At 36.6% G+C, this 20714-nt stretch overlaps 2 protein-coding genes across 3 annotated transcripts; one reads left to right on the forward strand and one right to left on the reverse strand.

Annotated features, from left to right (window-relative positions):
* Positions 1-717: 717 nt before the first annotated feature.
* Positions 718-15289, reverse strand: SAC8 (SAC domain-containing protein 8). Of its 2 annotated transcripts, none has more exons than XM_026805244.4 (20): positions 14920-15289; positions 14322-14396; positions 12809-12936; positions 12520-12611; positions 12230-12287; positions 11158-11214; positions 11043-11076; positions 10693-10773; positions 10445-10551; positions 8895-8981; positions 8717-8794; positions 7889-7953; positions 3599-3697; positions 3361-3460; positions 1921-2029; positions 1753-1825; positions 1581-1674; positions 1378-1464; positions 1100-1166; positions 718-1001 (listed from the first exon to the last, which is right to left on the reverse strand). In XM_026805244.4, the coding sequence occupies exons 1-20, from the start codon at positions 15164-15166 to the stop codon at positions 970-972; spliced, it is 1770 nt and encodes a 589-aa protein (XP_026661045.4). In that variant the 5' UTR covers positions 15167-15289; the 3' UTR covers positions 718-969. The 2 variants fall into 2 exon arrangements, with proteins under 2 accessions (XP_026661045.4, XP_008793079.4); XM_008794857.6 differs by having other exon boundaries at positions 718-1005; positions 14920-15288.
* A 1596-nt stretch (positions 15290-16885) lies between these two features.
* LOC103711117 (2-oxoglutarate (2OG) and Fe(II)-dependent oxygenase superfamily protein) lies at positions 16886-19804 on the forward strand. The gene is made up of 3 exons (XM_008797135.6): positions 16886-17402; positions 19033-19357; positions 19454-19804. Exons 1-3 carry the CDS (start codon positions 16945-16947, stop codon positions 19682-19684), a joined length of 1014 nt encoding a protein of 337 aa, XP_008795357.4. The 5' UTR covers positions 16886-16944; the 3' UTR covers positions 19685-19804.
* The last annotated feature ends 910 nt before the right edge of the window (positions 19805-20714 follow it).

Consider the following 20714-nt stretch of genomic DNA (forward strand, 5'->3'; position numbering starts at 1 on the left):
TACTAACTATGAAACAGCTACCATCCTGAGCATCTTCATTGTTCATTCTTCATTCAGTTAAAATATATCATATGAATTCCAAATTGTACCTTAGTTCAATACAATAATATCTTAATTTTAACACTAATGCTTGCTATTTCCTATTATTTTAAGAATTGAACGTCAAACTTGCTAAAAAATATTATACCCCATTCTATGAACAGCTGACTTTAAAAAAGAATACTGTTATTTCACTTTTCTTGTTTATTACTGCTGTAATGACTAATAAAAATCTCCATAAATGTTGCTTCAACTTAATTGAATGTTAAATCAGGCAAGTCATCCACTTGATTAACATGCATTCACGATCATTATAACTTGAGGAGATACATCAAAACAAGAACATATAAAATATCTATGTAAAGATTGAATTTTTTGTGCAAAATCGTGATGATTTTACTTTCTTGCTCTCATCACTACAAATAGATGTTTTTGTCCAATTTCATTATGCAACCATCAGCAAAGCGAACATGACATGGGCATCTCATAGATTTATTTCACAATCATAATTCAGTGCATAAGAATAGGATCAAATCATATCCTCAACAGTGTTAACCTGCCAAAGAATTTAAGAGCTGAAAAAATGTGATGTCAATGCAGTAAAGGTCTCCCATCAAAGAAAGCAGAGATTCTTGAAATGAGAAAAGGTTCTCGTCAAACAAGACTGGAAGCTCCTGGTTCATGAATTCCTTGTACGTTCACATATATCATTACCTTCAACACGTGGATTGTTTGATAATTTGATATTCACATTCGTCCACTATTACACAAGACAAACGAATTCCATTCGTATAATATATTTTTTTTAAGATCACCAAAATCAAAGTAGACCAAAAAGTTACAAGAGGCCACACAAGCGTGGCCTGGAGCAGAATTGCTTCCCATTTGCTTTCACAAGGGCCATCACTCCAGCCGTCAAGCCAGCCCAAACTACAGAAGAAACGAAGTGCTGTGCGTTGTGCCTGGCTGTTAACATAATAAAAACCATTTATTAAATTGCCAAATAAAATTTTGTATTCAAACCTCTTTTGCTAAAAGTCTGAAATATGTGCGGGAAGACCTTGATTTAACGTTAATGTTGTTAATGTAAGACCTCCAACAATGAGAACTGATGCCACTGGAAGATACTGCAGTTTTTTGTATTATTAACCAAATGTCAAATTGATGAATCAAAAGATGATATCAAGAAGTACTTTCAAAAATATGATGAGGAATGCTGAAATAGGAAAAAGATAGATCATTTCTAACTTGAAGTAAAAATCAAATGCTAAACGATTCATCATTGAGAGCTTTGGGATAAAACACATTTGATTAATTAAGACAATACACAGTGCTTACTGATAATGACTCAAACGCATTTAGCTGAAAAGGAGATGGACCATTTCTTCTGACTGAATAACGGCCACTAATAAGATCCATTGCATCCTGAGAAGCCCATAAACAGTTCACTAGGACTTAAGCCATTATAGGTAAAGCTAAATAAACAAGGAGGAAAGAGAGTGCGAAGAGGGACAAGAAAAGAACTTATGGATACAACATACTTGGCGAATGCCATCTTGAAAGTTATTCAAATAATAGCGAGAGAGAGCACTCATGCCATCCTTTATTAATCCAGCCAGAGTCTGTCTCCCATATCTGTACATTGAGTCCAGAACTTAGCAAAACAGAGCTGGACTTCTACGGGTGCAAATTACAGCTATGCTAAAAAAATACCTGACAAGGTCCCCCTTCAGGGCAAGAGTACCAGCATATTCCAAGCTGATCTCATCTCCATGTTGCACCCATACTGCCAAACACAACATGAGAAATTGTATCACATAGTATCAAAGAAAATCAAGGAAATAAAATTTGGTGTATAAGATACTCCAGAAATCTCCTTACATATCTTGAACATATCATAAATGTCATCATACATGGATATGCATTCACTTGAAGAAAATGCTCCCATGTATTGCAGTTGAGAGTTTAACGATTTCCTCGCCATATAACTCTGAGAAAGCAAGGAATAAGACACAAGGTTTTGTACATAGACAAATTGTATCAAGCTTACAAGTGACGAGATAATTTCGTTAAAGAAGATAATATGATATAAAAAAAACTGCATAATCTGTTGACATCTGTTGTAGAAATGAATCAAACCAAAAGGTTGACGTCTAAACAAATATACTAAAGAACTATAGCGTCACAGGCGTGCAGTTTTTCTTGCTCTTCACATGGAAATATAGGGCTTAATGCTGTATGATGCAAAAAAATGAAACAAAACAAAGCTTCAAGCGGTGAATATTAGTTCTCTTCAGTCAGTGAACAGTTTTACTTCTTTCTAAGTGCATACAACTATACTTTGGTCTTGCCATTCTTTTATAGCTAAACAATAGTGTACAGGATAATTGAGCTCCCATGATACAAGGAAGAAAGGTAACATATGTAAAGAAAGATCATATTTGCAGTCTTGGCTCTGGTAAACCCATCTCCAGTAAAAAAAATGTCTCCCTTGCCTATTCCCTCCTTAGAACCTTTTACCCATGTTCAGATCTTCAATGGCTACAATTCTGTACATCTATTCAAAGGTAGCGCCCATTGCTGTGTTTAGCCTTTATAATTCTATGCTTTCACCTTGACAAACATCTACCATATCATCACCTGAGGAAACCATGTAATGCCCACATTTTGGTTCTGCTAAGCCACATACAGATGATCACACAACCATCTGCTAATGCATCTTCACTTCATCTTCATCTTCCCCATTCGAGCGGGAACTTCTTATCTCTTCTTATCCAATTATAAGTTGCATAGCTATAAATCCTAAAGTCACAATGTATAAAATCATTCCTTATCCTCTACAGCATTTGCCACAATTTTACTGAATCATTTAGGCTCATATTCCATCAACTGGTAGGTGCTTCACATGAATAACATGCAAGAGTACCCAGCCATGCCACCCCCACCCCCACCCCCCTCTCCCCGCCAAGGAAAAAAAAAGAAGTCAGCCCTCAACTTTATTTATCCTGTGATGGTGGTGACCATGTCAAAAAATTATTCACGATCTGGACAGATTAGAAAAGGAATGTGAAGAAGGAAGAAAACATCGGATCAATTGCCACAAAATTATGCTGAAGAAAATATGCAGATGTGGGCTCATGTTTCAAAATTACGCTTGGCTTGTTTTACAAACTCGTACAGAGATACAAGTGACCGAGGTAAACATTTTTCAGGAACTTTTAGAATGATCACCAGTTGATGAGAACTCCCTGGAGATATTCAGCATAACAAGAAAAGCAGAATAGAAAATTCAGCATTTCGAGGAAAGAAAATCAATAAAACCTGAGTGACATTCGTTCGGTCGAGGCAATCAATGCAATTCACCCTAATTATTCCATTCTGCTCTGATAGTATTCGTCCTTCAGCATTGACAAGAAAATATCTGCTCAGCTGGCACAATAATGAATTAAGCAAATATTATATGCAACAATTACAATGAAGCTGAAAGACAAATCAAAAATTGCAGAAGCATACATGAAGTGTAATTGTCATAAAATGATTCTTTATTTAACTTGATTACCCTTGTTTTTCAACATCTTCTTTGATTTGATCATAAAGAAGTTGTAGATTATCAAAGTTCCCTTTGCCACAAATGTGATGGAAGTCAAAAGACACGTATCTGTGAACCAAATCAAACAGTCACTTATCACAAATAATACTTCACTATAATGGAAATAATGAAAATCATATGCAAGGAGATGCTGGACTGCAGCATGGGTTATTCACCCACTAATTAGGCTGTTCAATGGAATACCTATACCAACATAACATTAAAAGACAGCAGAAAGAAGTAAAACAAAATTTTAATTATGCATTTAAAAAGTCAAAAGCAACTAAAAATGGATAGAGACAACAATGTTTGAAGAAACAAACAGAAGAGGACGTTACTTTAGACGGTTTCTGATATGCATGGAAGGACCAAAAAGAGAGAACCCCTTAACAAACTCAGGTGATTGTTCTGGTTCTTGTATCAACATGAGCATAGACATAAAAGGAAGAAAGGAACGCCTTACAAATGTAGCTCCAAAGGCTTTCTAAAGTAATGTATCCTTTTATTTTAAAAGAAAGGTGTGAACTCCCCTATAGCAATATGTGGCAGTTTGCAAAGCGATTAACCCACAACCCTTCCTACCATCCTTCAAGCTATTTCAACATTGTATTAAAAGGGGTACATCTGAAAAGACGTCATGAAAACACAAAGCACAATTTGAATCAAGACTACACCATGGACCTATCAAGGCCAAAAGCAGAAGCAGCTCGAGACCATTGATCAAGAGGCTCCTTAGGTTGGAGTACTGGTCAATATTTTAATTGCAACCAGAGGCTCCATCATTAATGAACCACCCAATTAAGGGTCGTGATGTTTTGGAGAAGCATGAAGATGATTTCATAGATATTTGAATCTCCTTTGGTGACCAACAATTCGGTGCAGCACTTATTTAAAAAGGGTTATTAAGAAAGGAAACAGGGAGAAATGTGAGAGTATAGGCCCACAACTATAGCCTTATGCCCTTGCCCACCCTTTTGACACCTTAAGGGGCTTTGCATTCCAATTGGACAATACGGAGGAGGGAAAAGTAAAGAGATGAATAAGAGAAGTGAAAAGATAACTCTCTCTCTCTCTCTCTATCTATCTATCTATCTATCTATCTATCTATCTCTATCTTTTGTCTCTCCCCCATCCCCAACCCCTATCTGGTAGTGCAGTGGGAAAAGAGAGGAAACTTAATTTGTATTTCGCTTAATTAGATTTCAAAGAGGAAAGGAAGTGTCATTTTCTTTCTCCTATTTGTATTGGCAAAATCAGCAATTAGAGAAAAGGGAAGGGTTATTATCCATTCTCTCCACTTTTGGAGAAAAAGTGCATCGGTAGAGGTTTAATTTATTTTCTCTTCTCTTTTTCCCTATAAATTTATTATTTTTTTGAGAGAACTCCTAAATGTGTTATTTGAACAAGGGTCTGCATTTTCTCCTCCATTTTTCTTCTATCCAAATCTCTCATTTCACACAAAGATGCACCAACAGGGGATAATAGAGAAGTAAACTAATTGTATGAGTTTCAAGGTGAAAAGAAAATTCAAAAGAATTTATCTGTTGTAGTCAGTTAAAGAAAGACCAAACTAAAGAGTTAGGTTGTATCCTATGTTACAAACACTCGTGTTCAAGTGTCTGGTGCGCATGCATGCATGTGTGTCAAAGCATCGAATTCCTTCAATATCTAAGAATGTTTTGTTACCAAGCTTTTGTCTGGGTGTCATACAAAATGTCTGTTTTAGAGCATTGGTTTGTGGATATTTTAGGCTAAATTGAATAATCCAAGTAACATAGGCTCTATCTGGACAGCCTAAGTAATCGACATAGGTAACTGAACATCCCTATCAAAGGCTCTCTCAGTTCAAACATAAAGCATAAGGCAAAGAAGCCAGCCACTTACCCTCGCCAAGGGCATCTCAAAATAATATTCACATTCCACGTACTTATATTACCATGGATCACAAAATGAAAAATCAGCAGGGAAGAGTCCGCTAAATTGTGGTCAATTTGACATTGAAGTGATTATTGCAAAAACAATTACGCCAAAATTAATCCCTTAACCCCTAGCTTATTTGTACTAATCTACACTTCTTGTCTAAATTCTCTTTAACCCCAATAATGCAAACCACCTCCTTACGCTACCAAAAATCTGCATCTAGATCTTCAGGTCTTTCAAATGGATAACCCTTATGTAAAAGCAGCATCATGCACCCACAGATATATCATACCTCAACTATATTTTATTTCATCACGAAGCTGCTCCTCCTTCCGTATTGTTCATATTACATGTCAAACATCTTTTCCATATCTCTGACTTCTTAATTTTGTGCATGTTTTATTTGATACCTAGTCAAATAAATAACTGAAAATTTTTATCACAAAATATTTGGACAGTAAGAATCGCTGATATCTGATACTAAATGCAAATTATTATCCTATGGTTCAACCCAAACTCTTGTGAATCCTTAATATGCCATCTTGCTGGAGTAGTCCATACCAAGGATCGGCCACCGGATCGGTTCGACACTGATTCGGACCGAACTGAACCGGTACCACTAGTTCGGCCTAGTTGACGCATCCAAAAGTTCAAAAAAATTTGGATGATACGAACCGACCGATTTGTACCAATTTCTAGCCGGCTCGGGCCGGTACCATTTTTTAATGCCGAACCGAACCGGCTAAAGACTGGACCAGTTTGGTACGGGCTGAACCGGCTGGTACAGGCCGGTTCAGCATTTCTTGGTCCATACCATTCCACCTTCCTACTAAACTCCTAAATGTAATCGTTATGAATTCGGTACATAACTAGCATTAAAATATACTTTTCCACACATAAATCTGAAACTTAAACTTATATATAAGCCCCATAAATTTTCTGTGTCAAACCAATATGTGCACCACAAACCTTGACAATTAATAATTTAAGAATTAAACCTTCTAATTCTTAAATTCTATCTAACCTGATCCTTCAATTCTATCTAACCTGATAACTCTAACATAACAAAGCAATATAAAAACGTCCAGTTAGTTTAGGTGTTCATCCCTACCTAATGCAAAGGCCCATGTCCTCATATGTTACATTGGGTGTTATCTTCACTTTTCGATTAATTGGATTATAGCATTTACCCCTGAACAGATACTGTGGCCGATCACAATGCACTCTTCAACAGGTTTACCTGCATGGGAAGACGTTTTTGTCTCTCCAGCTTTACCATCAAAATCTTGCAAAGAATGTGTAGACATTTTTTTCACTTACACAAACTTGAGGTAAAACTACAAACCAGTTTTGTTCAAGGGAAGGATATGATAGGAAGAAAGCAGCAGAGTGACTTCTAGCACATATTTTAGAGTTTGATTAAAAATCAAGTGAATCACAAGATGTCTGAGCATGCCATGCAAAAAATGGGAAGCGTGCACCAAGAAAATAAGCCAAAAAAGAAGCACCTATAATCCTCTCTGTGGATAGCAAAATCATTAATCTAATTTACATAATGAATACTTCTACTAACATTTTAAATGGCATAACAGAATGAGTTATTTATGTCACATAGTAGGGCAAAACAATAAACTACTTATTGACATAAAACTGTAATAGTGTTTTCATACAAGCATACGGAACAAATGGCATATTCTTAGTAGTTGCTTTTCTGGATGTAGCCATTGCCAATTTAGCAATGAGCCATGCTGACTCTCATACCTTTTTTTTCATGAATTTATCTATTTCACAGTTTCAAGAAATAGGCTCTGCCCAGATGATTCGACTACCACTTCATTTGCTAGAGGTTGTTATGAGTCATTTCACTGTGTGGCCCTTAGTAATATGCCTCTCTTTGTAGTTATTACCTGCTAGAAATAATATGCTACTGGCTATTTAAAGACATTAGGACTTCTAAATAACATGACAGGAACTTTTCCTTTCCTTTTTTTTTGTGAGTGTTCTCTAAAAGGTTATTTCAAACAGTGACATAGTATTTGCCTATATAAAACTTAACTCTGAATAGGTTGGACAGATTAGCCATTGCCTTGAAAATTGATCTTTCTGTTGCCCCACCACTGTGTTTAAAGGCATAGAATTGTTGTCTCATAGGTCTAGACAGCAAAGAAAATAAGATGATGCTTCTCAGACACCCTCAAGTGTAATGCAATGACGGTTAACAATTATTACTAGATCATTGATTGTTTAAATAGGATGAAGATTGACTGATCTAGATTTAATCAACTGCACAAATGATGAGATAGATAGAGATGATTAACAAAAGAACAAGTTTAAGTGTACCTGACGTGAGGAAGTTTTTCCATTTCAGCAGCAAATGCACGACTTAGCTCACCTTCATCACCATGCTGTAATAATATGATGAGTCACTAAAGATGAACTTAGAAATGTAGTTTGATGAGACCATATTTAGGATTCAAAAATTAAATCCAAAAGAAATCTTATGCCCATGAACGATTTCCTCTCAAAGCTTATTTTTCTTTTGAATGGTATATCCATTGAATCTAGAACGATATTTCAGCACAAACTACTCAAACAGCACCTAGCATTCAGTTGGAATATAGGCATTACACACTACATGCAGGACCTATCCTCTAGGATCTTTAGTCATGATTACAACAGTCCTTTTCAGGGCTTCAAATCCCATGGACGGGCCATCTTTGGTTTTTCCATGGAATGGGATGCGCCACCATCCCACACCATCCTGACATTGGGGACAAGGGATATCCTAGGATACATTGACTAGGATGCTGAGACAATTGCAGGACAGTCCTATCCCGACACTTGGGCCGATACCCTGTCCTGGCATCTTGCAGGACATCCCACCAGGATTTGAAATTGTGGTCATTTTTTTATTAGTAATCACATCCTATCTACAAACAACAAATATAAGTACAAAGAAAAAAAAAGATCCCAAATTATCAAGCCTCTCCCTTCCCTTTTCTTTTCTACAGCACTTCTTCCAATAGCCAAAATTAAAAGTTGCCCTAACAACTAATCTTTGTTATACAGTTCCAATCTATTCAAACCCTTCCTAGCAAATCCTTTTGTGATAGCATTAGATTGATGTATAACAAAGTGAATATGAAATACCAGCAAAAAGACACTTACTTTATCGGTGAGGTCAACTGCCATGGTCTCCCCATATCTTTGTATAAGATCATGAAAATGGCGCTCAACAACTTTTGGCTACAAGCATCAAATATAAATCAAGTTCAAGAAAGGCATATTTCATAAGGTATTAATTGTTTGGATAAGTAGCAGCACATATTGGTACAAAATTTCTCACCGTTTCTTCATGACTAATTATACTAAGACGTGGTTTGTAGCTCAAGTCTACTATTTGTTCCCAAAGAAGTGGAATAGAACCTCGAATCTGGCATATAAATAATGCACTTCAGTCCACTAGAATTTGCAGTACTAAACAAACTCCCTCTATTTCTAAACATAATTATGCATTCATGCATAGAAAGAAGTTCATTAATTTCATCCAACCAACCAAAACTTTTGCACCTATTTAAGCCTTAACATAATCAGTATATAATACCCTGTTTAAGCCTTAAAATAATCAATATATGAAATAAAACCAAAATTTCTTTTGGAAAGAAGGCTTTCTTACCAAAACCAAAGGTAACAAGAAAAGATAATATTAAAATAAATTTTTAATAGAAAAACAGCTTGGTGCTGAAATATTAAAGAAAAAAATCTTTAAACTTATGATTAACATAATATTGAAGCTCGCTCATAGCAAAACATACATAAGTAGCCTTGCCCCATCAGTTTATAGTCATCTTCAAGGATTTTATTTGATATTAATAGCTAAATCTTTCAAAATGTTATGTACCACTAAGGCAATGGCTAGTTCTACTAAAGACCTTCCTTCACACCCTCCTTTTCCCCCAGTCTTCAAATGAAACTCAAGAAAACCCCAAATTACCATCCGCCATGGTAATTACATTGAACACATCTATGTTGTCCTCTATGACTATCTCACTTTGTATTCTAATGAAGCAATTCCAAACCTTCCTCCAATATACTTTAAGCTCTATCTTGGATAAGTTTACAAAAAGTTTCCCTCTACATTTCTTTCTCTACCAAATCTAATATGCTCAGTTTATGCTCATGGACCTTTTCTACCAACATCGTGTTGAAACCAAATTTACAGATGCTCATTCTTAAAACATTTTTCACCAAAACTTCTTCTAAAGACATTTAAAACACCTAAATTGCTTTTTTGAGTACAATAATCAAAGAGGAGCCTCCAATGGATGTTAATACGAGAAAGAAAATGCACACTGCATCCTGTTTTTTAAGATCTGTAAGAAAAAAAAACTACAGCGTAACTCCAGGCATCTCTCTCTTGCATTGAATGAAAAATTATTGTAGACAGCTCCTGAGGAAGCCCCAACAGAGTTGCACCATATTATGAAGGCAACTACGATCTTACAAATGGGAATAAGGAAGGCATTTCTATATTTTACCTGCACTCATTACAATTCTTTGAATTCTATAGCTACTGCTTTTGCAAGAACCAGTGCAATCATCTAAAACAGCCGGAATCTAGCAAATCAAATTTCATAGTATCTACACAATCTTGTCATGGTCTCCTGCAAGGACATAAATTGTAAAAGAATGGTACCAAAATTTTTCATCCTGCCACCCTACAGATTATTATATGTTGTGACAAATGTATGGATGCTAAAAACTGGTAGTCATGGCCTCAGAGAGTTTTGGAAATAATTGCAACAGAGAATATCATAAAAATTGAGATAATCTGTAATATCTGGTTTTTATTACTATATGCTTAATTAAATTTCTTCCATCAGATCATAACGTCACCTGTAAAAATGAGGATTTAAGACCTTCGAACTCAACCAACTGCTCAGTCTCAATAAAATTAGCTGTGTCACCTTCAAGATTAGCTCCTCTTCTCCACATTCTTGTTCCTGAAATATTATTACAACACCAACAGTGTATCAATCATATCAGAGAAGTTATACCAATAGATATAGTAGATTATCATTTTATTAACATTGTTTCAAAGTGGTTGCAGAAATTAAATATGCAATCGGTCTATATGCTTATACCTAGACGCCTGTTGCATCTTCGTGAAATTAATGTAATTCTGACAGGTGATTTTTTTAGGGTAAATTGTATGGTCTGAAAGCGTAAGCCACTGTTAAGGATTGTCCTTGGTCAAGCATCTTTATCCTCAAACAGATGAAATATACGAACATGCATATGCATAGCTGGCAAACCCAATCACACTGCAAGTAACAGGGAAAATCTCCACCGAGATGCATCTGCACGCAAGGTTATAGAAACTAGAAGTACATTCACCCATAGACATGCAAGTAGAAACGCCCCTTACAAGGACTAATGCACAAAGACAATGGAATAAACGGATGTTATGAAAGATGTTTAAGCTTCAGGATATTTCCTTGTATCAAGGGGATGATGAACGCATCAAGCTGCAAGAACAAGATAAAAATGAATATTAGATAGTACATGACCAGTTCATAATTTTATAAATCATCTAAAAACTATGTAACCTTTATTTCTATAAGCTCCTCCAACATGTTTCGGTTCCAAACAAAGCGGGGATCACCCTGAGAAAGGAATAGGAAAATTGAATAATATATAATTAACCACAGAAGAACATCAGATCTCCAAGATATAGCATAGAAAATCATGCTCCTCTATATCACCTCTATATCATGGGTGCGCGTGGATTTTTGTGTAAAAGAATAATTAAAAAAACAATGAAAAATTCTGTACATCTAAATTTCTGGTCATCAAGAATCTATATAGGACCCAACAAACATTAGGAAGATGAATGCGAGACTCAATAGTTTGCATGTTTCAATGTCTATCACAGAAAAAATTAAGGGCCTGTTTAGGAAATCCAGCAGGACTGGGCTGGATTTGTCATAGGATCATGGATTATATGGTCTATAAGGCCCATATCAACCTAATCACTTACCAGCCCAAATCCTGTGGGAGGAAGAAAAAGACCTCCATAGGTTTTTTTTTTTTTATCCTGCAGTCCAACAGATCCATAGATGGAATTTAGGTAAAAACTAGGATGGGCCTTTAGAAGAAAATGGACTGGGCAGGTTAACTCTAAATTCCTATAGAAAATCCAGTCCAATCCCGCCAAAGTTCCCAAACAAGCCCTAAGTATGAAAGGTAATATACAGACAAAGAATAAAAAAATATATACAGATCCTAGACTTCAGTTCAGGTTATCCTGAAGCAAGCAAATCTTTGCCTAGTAAGTTTAAACATCCAGCAGCATGCCATTATAACAAAGGAATATAAAAACTAATTTATAATATATTAACTTAGTAAGCATACTTAGTGAATAAAAAATTAAAAGTATAACAAGATGTTAGTAACCAGACATGTCATAGACTAGAAGATCAATATACTCGTTAAGCACAAACAAATCTAAGCCTCTATGTATCAAAATAATTGGCCATGTTAGCTATCAAAAAGTGTACACAAACCAACAAATTTATAGATCAAAGCTTATCTTTCCCAAATATATCCAAAAATAACATATGAATATAAATACTGATTTATTGTATCCCGATAAACAACACATGCCAGACAGTAACAGACCTGTTTCCAGAGCGGTTTGTGCACCCTTACTTCATCTAACGTGCATGCCCTCTGTAAGCTAGAAGCAACAACAACATGCGAGCATTGTTTATTTTGATATCAATCATATTTTAGATGAAATCACCTATCAAGTATCAACATAAATGCTTATAGAACACTAGGATTACAAATGAATCAAATGCAATGCAATGAATGAAATGCTGAATCAACTGTAATGCACGTAGATGGTGAATTTCGAGAACCCAGTTCCAACTGACATGTACCATGATATGCATGATAAAAGTACTTACTTTAATGTTATATCCCTTTCATATGAATAATATAACCCAGGGGTTGATTCCACAGTTCTAAGGAGAGACATAAAGTAAGCCTCATCTTTTTTCTGCAAATAGGAAGCATTACATAATGTAAAATAGCTGATCAGAAATTCAAAGAGTAACCAGACAGCATAAGCACACCAGCCCACCCCTCTAAAAAGATTTTGTAAAAAAAAATGCCAAACCTCTTTTCTTTCCAGAAAGGATTTCGTGATAATATATAACAATTATAGTGACAAATGAACAGATAGGTAGAGCATACTTCTTGGGAAGTTGAATGCCTCAGAGCCTCATTGCAGGAGAGAAATTTCATGGACTTCACATGGTAAATAGAATAACCAAGATAGGTACCAACTTCCTGACGATCAGTGATAACTAGAACATATGTTCCTGGAACAAAATTAAGTATTCAGTTAAAAGGATGCAAATGCAAGTTATAAGAACAAAAGCAGCTGATAAATATTACTTTGAAGAATTATTCATTAAGTGGTATCATATAGTAAAAAAAACTTTCCAAACCAAGGCCACTCCTGATATATGATGCTTATCATTACTTCTCCAAGACTCCATGAAATATGCTCTGTAGTAAAATTTCCAGTTAGAAGGAAAATGAAGAGCCTACCAAAGTATTGCTATTTCCACTCCATTATTGTGACTAGGGCACAGGCAAAGCAATATTTAGAAATGTGGAAAGGCAAAGACTTGAGCAACAGATAGTTAGGCATGCCTATCTCTAGAAGGATTTTCCTTGAGTATGGACTCTCCAAAGTCAGTGAGATGGTTACATCAACAAAATCTGTTATATAAATGGAATCACCAAACATCATCCTTGAAACTTGAAAGCAACCAAGAGCTTTTGCAAAAGAGATTATGTTAATTTAATGGTGATATAGGCAAGCGGTGCTCAAGGCTGAAGCACCAATGGGGTATATGTTACCTAATGTTTCATCCTTTTTCATATTCCCTTGTGACACCAGTAGTCTATTAATAGATGATTTGCGAGTAGTCCGCTCCCTTTGGAATACTCAGCCACTCAGAGAAACGTAGACTCTTAGAGACTCTAACGAATATAACATAAGTTGACTTCTGACATGAGCTCTAATGCAGAACTCTTAGTGCAGAAATACTGTAGGAGGTCATCTACAGAATATAACTGCCCCATTAAAGTGAAGTACCCATGACATAATCTTCAAATTCCCTTTCAGATGTTGCAAACTGCATGAAGGTGGGCCTCTCATAATAGCATAGGTGTAAGATGTTCTATAAATTAACAGGGTTGATATTACCCCAAATAATTTCAAATAATGGTTGATTTGCCACAGCCTTTAAAGTAAAAAAAATTGCCAAGTCAGGCCTCAGAAAAGTTGAACAACTTCAAGTTGGACCTTGAATTGGCAGTCCAGTGGCAGAATATAAGATGACATCAAATTATAAAATGAGCTGTACTCCAACAAGAGACACCCAATAAATCAGAATTACAAGAAATTGGTAGTGGTGCCCAATATAACCGAAAGAATTATATGTGAATCCAGAATAACTACAACGAATAAACATTATAGGAGAACTATAACCACATAAAGCCCCAAACGTTAGTAGCAGCTCGCCAACTTCTGCAACCTTAATTTCAGAAAGTCTAAGCAACTATAACCCCTCCATGTATACAGTAAGCGCCAGCAACCTTTTGTATCATAACTAAGATAATACCATTAAACTTGGTAGTGAGTACGGAGAAAAGGTGATAAGTTTATACAATTGTACGCTGACAAGAAAAATACCTGCAAGCAATCTTATAACGCCAACCACTCCATAAATTGTTGCAACTTTAAAAGGAGTTTCAGAACCGATATCTCCTGCATTGATAAATGATAAATCAGCAAGAGGCGACAGCTACAATCATTAATAGATTTCGAGGTACTTATTCACAAAATTCTCTCCTAAATCAGAAAAAATCGACTTCAGACTCCAGTTTGCATCTTGCTCAAAGCACAAAGAATAAATCAGCAAACATGAACAAGCAACAAAAATATCAAGCCAAATGCGCAATATCATTCTTTAGGCGAGATTCTTGAGCTCCTTCAAAAGAAAATCCGTTCCTTCTTGCCCTAATCCAACTCAAGATTCAAGAACTCCAAGATCAAAAAGATTTCATCAAATAAATCCAAATATAAGGTATTGAATTCCTTTTCTTGAAAGAAAGGAATTTTCTTCCACCCAATCTACTCCATAACCCCGATACCAAAAGATTTAAACCAAGAAATCCGCATAAACGGGACAAGATTCTTCTTTTTCTCGAAAGACAAATGTGGGGGAGGGAGATCTAATGGCTGGATCAGGAAACTAAAGACGGGATCGGAGATTGGGGGAGTGTCTGACCGGAGAGGGTCTGGAGATGGCCGTCGGAGCGGTCGACGGAGAAGGCGTGGTCGGGGGCGTCGGGGTCGAGCGATCGGATGACGTACTTGTCGGGGAACTCCTGGAGCTGGAGTTCTCGGCAGCAGAGCCTTAGGGGAAGCCCCTCACCATGGCGCTCCGGCGTCGTCGCCGCTGCCATTCTTCTCTCTGTCACCTCCCTCTCTCTCCCGATCCAACGTTCGTCGCCGTGCAATAATGGCTGACCCATTTATTGCACGCAAGAACGCTTCTTCCCTGAAAACACGGTGGAATGCATCGTAGGTGGGTCGGAAAGCTGCGTACCCGAGAGCCTCTGACCTTACAGTGGGCTCCCCCAAGTGGCCAACTTGGATTGCCTACTTTTGCTTTTATTTATTTATTTATAATTTGAATGGGAGAGGAGACGCCTTCCAAATTAGGCCAGTAGAAAAGGTCCAATTACGGCATTAGCACTAACAATATAATTGAATTAGCCAATTGCATCAATTATCTAGTGATTTTACCAAGTCAAGCAATTGGCACCCCCAATCCTCTCCATATTAGTGCTGCCCTTGTGATTGTGCAAGTCACTTATATTATATAAAATTTATGGGAGGTTCTTGCCCACTAAGTCCATCTATTTTATTTAATATTGTGGTAGTACCATTTTGTCTTGTACTAGATTGCTATTTTATGGTCCAAGTTGCATATTAAGTTTAACTTTTTTTAAAGTAAAGAGATACTATTTAAGAATAAAAATGTGAATATAAATTTTCTTATCAAATAAAAAAATAGTGAAAATATAACTAAGAAAAAGAGAAAACTCTCTCGTCATCCTACAGGTTACTTTGAAGCGTTGGACGAGCGTTTTATGCCTCAAGGCTAGCGTTCTTATATCATATAAAATTAGATCCTAAAGTCACACCCTAGAAATGTAAACCACCTACTCTTATACGCTCCTTCCTCTCTCTCTCTCTCTCTCTCTCTCTTTCTTACAGCTTTGTCTATGCAAGTATAGAATAGAACCATAAATTAATTGTTCATTGATTTATCCCTTCCTCCCAAATCTTTTAGAGTTGGAAGTTGGTAAAATGGTGAAGAGGAAGTCTAAAATCGGTGAAGTAGTAGAGTCTATGTAAAGTAATTTCTTCTCTTATTTCTTTTTTTGCTCGAGGCTTCTTATGAATGAACGATTATGATTGAAGGCTTGGATAGAGGCTTTTAATTGGTGGATGAAGCGAGTCAGCAATTATGTGTAAGATGGAGATGATATTGTTCTTGATCCAAGGATAAGGGGTAGAGAAATAAGGAGACAATGAAAAATTCTTAAAATTTGGCTTCCTCCTTTTCTCTGTTTGCTCACACTACTCTCTAAAAAGAATGAGCCACACCAAAAAGCTCTCTCTCACTCTTCATCAAGAAGAAAAACTCTCACATCTTTGTTTTCTATCTTTTTTCACTCTTCTTTGAAATTTTCTCGAGCCATACCAAAGAAGGCACCAAAAGGTCTCTTTAAATAAATAAACTTGTCACTGCTAAAGAATAAGGATAAGACTTATCCCTGCTAAAGAATAAGAATAAGGCTTATCACGGCTAAAGACTAAGAATAAGGCTTATCACTGCTAAAGAATAAAAATTTTTATAAAATATAAAAAATAGAACCTTAAAACCTTTAAAACTAACCAATGAAACAAGAATCTATTAGATTAGGACTTAGAATTTCAACGTTCCAAATGCAAACAACTTAATAAGTGTTCGATAATTGGTCATCACCGCCACGCTTTCTCGTCTCCCTTTTTGCCTTCCTAAATGTTAAAGACTATCTAATAGGAAACGCCAAAGTTGGTGGCCGTCTTCCTTTAATCCTTATCCAAGTACAATAATAGGAAAACGCCGCTTCCAACGGCGCGCTGGCTTGTTACGTGGCAAAAGTTGTCAGGTGACAGAAAAAAAAAAAAAAAACCCCACTTTCTTCGCTGCCTCCAACGTAAATAAAATGGTCGACCACTCTCCCCACGAAGGCCTGCGATGGAATCAAAGGCGGCGGCGATGGAAGAAGCAGCGGCGAGTGATCCGTCCTACCCGCCCCTCTTCCGCCGGCCCAACCCCGGCTCGAACCGCGAGGCGGACCAGCGGCCGGCTCACGGTAACCCGGTCTTCGACGTCCCGGTGATCGATCTGGAGGACCTGGACCCGGTCCGGCTCGACGAGGTGTGCCGGGGTGTGGGGCTGTTCCGGATCGCCAACCACGGGGTTCCCTCGGCCCTGATGGACCGACTCCTGGACCAGTCCAGGGGCCTCCTCTCCCTTCCCTTCGAGTCCAAGCGAACCCTGTTCTCGGACCCCATGTCCTACATCTGGGGCACGCCGGCTTTGGGCGCGAAGGTGGCCAACCTCAATTGGGTCGAAGGCTTCCACGTTCCCCTCGGCCAGCTCAAGTCCAAAGGACACGATTTGGACTCCCAAGGCTCGGCTTCTTCGTTCAGGTACGGCCGGCTCTCCGACTCCTTGTCGCTGGTTTAGTCGGACACTTGGGGACTTTTGAGTAGGATAGGGCATTTAGCTCCTGTTTGCTTGTGGGATAGCAAATCCTGGATTAGTTATTCCAAACATTCACAAATCCTAACATTCAGTAAAAAAAAAAAAAAAGTGGGGGTGTTTCTTTCTAAGGGTTTTTTTTTTTTTTTTTCAGAGATACTCTCCAAAATATCAAATTTTATACTAATATCTTTTAAAATTGATATTTATATGTGTATTATTGTAAAATATATATTTTTCTATTCTACCATTTTTTATATTTATTTTTGTATATGTATCCATGCTGGCCGTTAAAAAATTAACGATTTTAAATTAAAATAATTAAAAAAATTTTAATAGATAGATGCATAAAAAAAACAACCTAATGACTGCGATGGAAGACAAAAAAGTAATTTTAAAATTTTATTTTATTTTTGATTAAAATAAATATATTTTTTATTAACAGTGAACCGTTATATTAGGACATTTATGCAAACATAGTGTTTTATGAGGGTACAAAAATAAATATATATTTTAAGAGGTTACTCATGTAAATTTAAATTTTAAGAAGGATATTCATGCAAAAAAATTCTTCTTTCAAATATAGAATTAGAGATACGATAAAAAAAAGTCTGGGGAAAAATAACAGAGTGAATTAACCTTTGTACGTTATGATGCGATGGAATTAGGCCTGATATCCCATTTTTATTCTGTCTCTCGGATAACTTTAACAGCTTAGAAAATTATTCTACTATCGAATTAGTAAAATAAGCCGAGCGGGGCCTTAGGATTTAGAACAAAAGAAACTAAAAGGAAGTTGTGGAAGAATTTGTAGGTGAAAATTCATTCAAGAGATATCTGGTTTGACAAATTTTATATAAAAAAATCAAAATAAATGAGTTTTATGAAAACAATTACTTGATTATTTTTCATGCCATAATTGACATGTCATGAAAAATAAGTTTTACATCATCACACCAATTCAGCATTAGACCATATTCTCAAAATAAAAATTAATGCCACAGTACAGATTTAGGGACCGCATTGCACCAAATCCAACCAATTCATACTCTTGATGCTGTAAATTTAATAACTTCATTTGATTTAGTCCATCGAAACACGCACAGTAAATGTTTGTTATTCATAAATGAGTCAACAAAGGGAAATGAATATTCCAAAGGTAAAAACGGAAAAAAAAAAAAAAAAACTAGACAAGAGTTCAAGAATTATTCAGGATTTTGTCTAGTAAATTTAGGACCAAGCTCGTCATAACAAAAAATTAATAAACAAGTAAGACGACAAGTGCAAAAAATACACAATTCAAATGGATCCACAAATTTATCGAAAGTTCGGTAAAAACTCGGAGTAAAACAAAATCGATGAATTTAGAATTAGTATATATGTTTAACTATTCTAGTTTAGACTGTTTGGTTCATCATCATAGTATAAAAACTCAACCACTATGATAACAAAACTTCCTTAAGGGAAAGGAAAGTAGATGGAGAGAATGAACCCTATGTCTTCTTTAAGATAATTATAATGAAAACATACATAATTAATCTTCTCCTTCTCTCTAACATGGTTCATCTTTCTTGCAAGGTGTTTGGCAGATGAATATGGGAGGCACATGGCACGCATAGCAAGGACTCTTTTTAATGTTGTGGCTGCCAATCTCAAATTGGATGCTAAGAAGGCAGCTTCTTACTTATCTGAATTTGATGGCACATTTGTTCGAGTCTATCGGTATCCATGTTGCCCTGAAGCTGATAAATATTTTGGGATGAATGCTCACACAGACAGCTCCGTTTTATCCATCTTGTGCCAAGATGAGTTGGGGGGCCTGCAAATTTTTCATGACAACCAATGGTTCGACGTAACACCAATCCCTGGCATGCTTACTGTAAATCTCGGAGACATGATCCAGGTGACTTCTATAATCAGATTATTGCTACAAAAGTAATTCAGATCATAACGTGTCAAGTCTTAATGAGGTTGTGGCTTTGCTCTAATGACGTTTCAGGTTTTTGGCAACGATGAGTATAGAAGCGTCAAACACAGGGTGCTGACAAATAGAAGCAAAGAGAGAATCTCAGTGTGTTATTTTGCTTTTCCAATGGAAGATGGTCTAATTATCAGCTCCAGATATAAGACATTTACTTACAGAGAGTGGAAGGCCCAGGTGCTAGAAGACATCAAGGCCACCGGAGACAAAGTAGGGCTTGCGCGATTCAGAATCGGAGATCCAAGCTAAATCTTACGACGAGACTAAATTAAAAAGCCTGAATTGCAAAAATATTGATATGTGGCACTTAATTGGTCGCATATTGCATGTTTGGAAATCTCAATAAGGCATTTTCTTGGATTATTGTGAGTTGAAACTGTGGCACCACGTTGACTCTAAATAATTGATAAATATGCTGAGAGACCATTCTTATGAAAAATTGATGAGATCCCATAATGCATAGCATAATTGTAAAAGAATTGTTTAAGTGTGAAAAAGAGCACCTCACGCCAAGCAAGACAACATGGACAACAAAGTGATCTAGCTCCTAATAAAATTATGAAAGGTTTTCATGAGACAAAAGAAAAGATATCTACAACCGCATAGATTCCGTTTTCTCAGAGAAGACACTCCACGTAACTCCATGATCGGTACGTGGAATATCTGTTATCACAAAAACTTAACCTAGTTCCCCATTAAACTATGAATTACAAGTTCACATAGGGAGCAAGAAATAGCTACGAGGTCACCATATAAAATCTGTTGAGAAAATTATAAATAACTTTTAAGTAAATAACAAATTATGAAAGAGTTGCTCAATTGCTAGCTTCATATATTGGTGACTGAATGGTTCTGCAATCATGATACGTTGAGAAAGGTATTCAGGAAAGTGGAGACTGGCCTTCGTGACCGGCGCCTATATAGCAGCACTCTTGAAACGTTGGACCGAAACCGTGGCCACGAGAAGACAGGACAGGACACGGCAACGAGCGACCGAGAACCAGTAGATAAGAGAAAGTGGAGGCAAGTGCACCCACTATAGATATGCAAATTATTAGGATCTCGACTTTAGAAACCTTCGATTGAGACATTCACCCAATGACGAAACGAGATGCACCATTGACCATGAATTAACGGATCAAGATGGTTGAGCCTTTTTTTTTTCTTTTCCTTTGGTTTTTTTTTTTTTGGTACATGATGGTTGACCTTGTTGCACGTACCTAGAAGGAAATTGCGACGTACCCCGCCGTGCGTACCGTCCCTACGTGGATCGCATTAT

Source organism: Phoenix dactylifera, chromosome 8 (genome assembly GCF_051530095.1).
Source record: "Phoenix dactylifera cultivar Ajwa chromosome 8, Ajwa_hap1_PhDact_Kaust_v1.1, whole genome shotgun sequence".
Classification (NCBI taxonomy): Eukaryota; Viridiplantae; Streptophyta; class Magnoliopsida; order Arecales; family Arecaceae; genus Phoenix; species Phoenix dactylifera.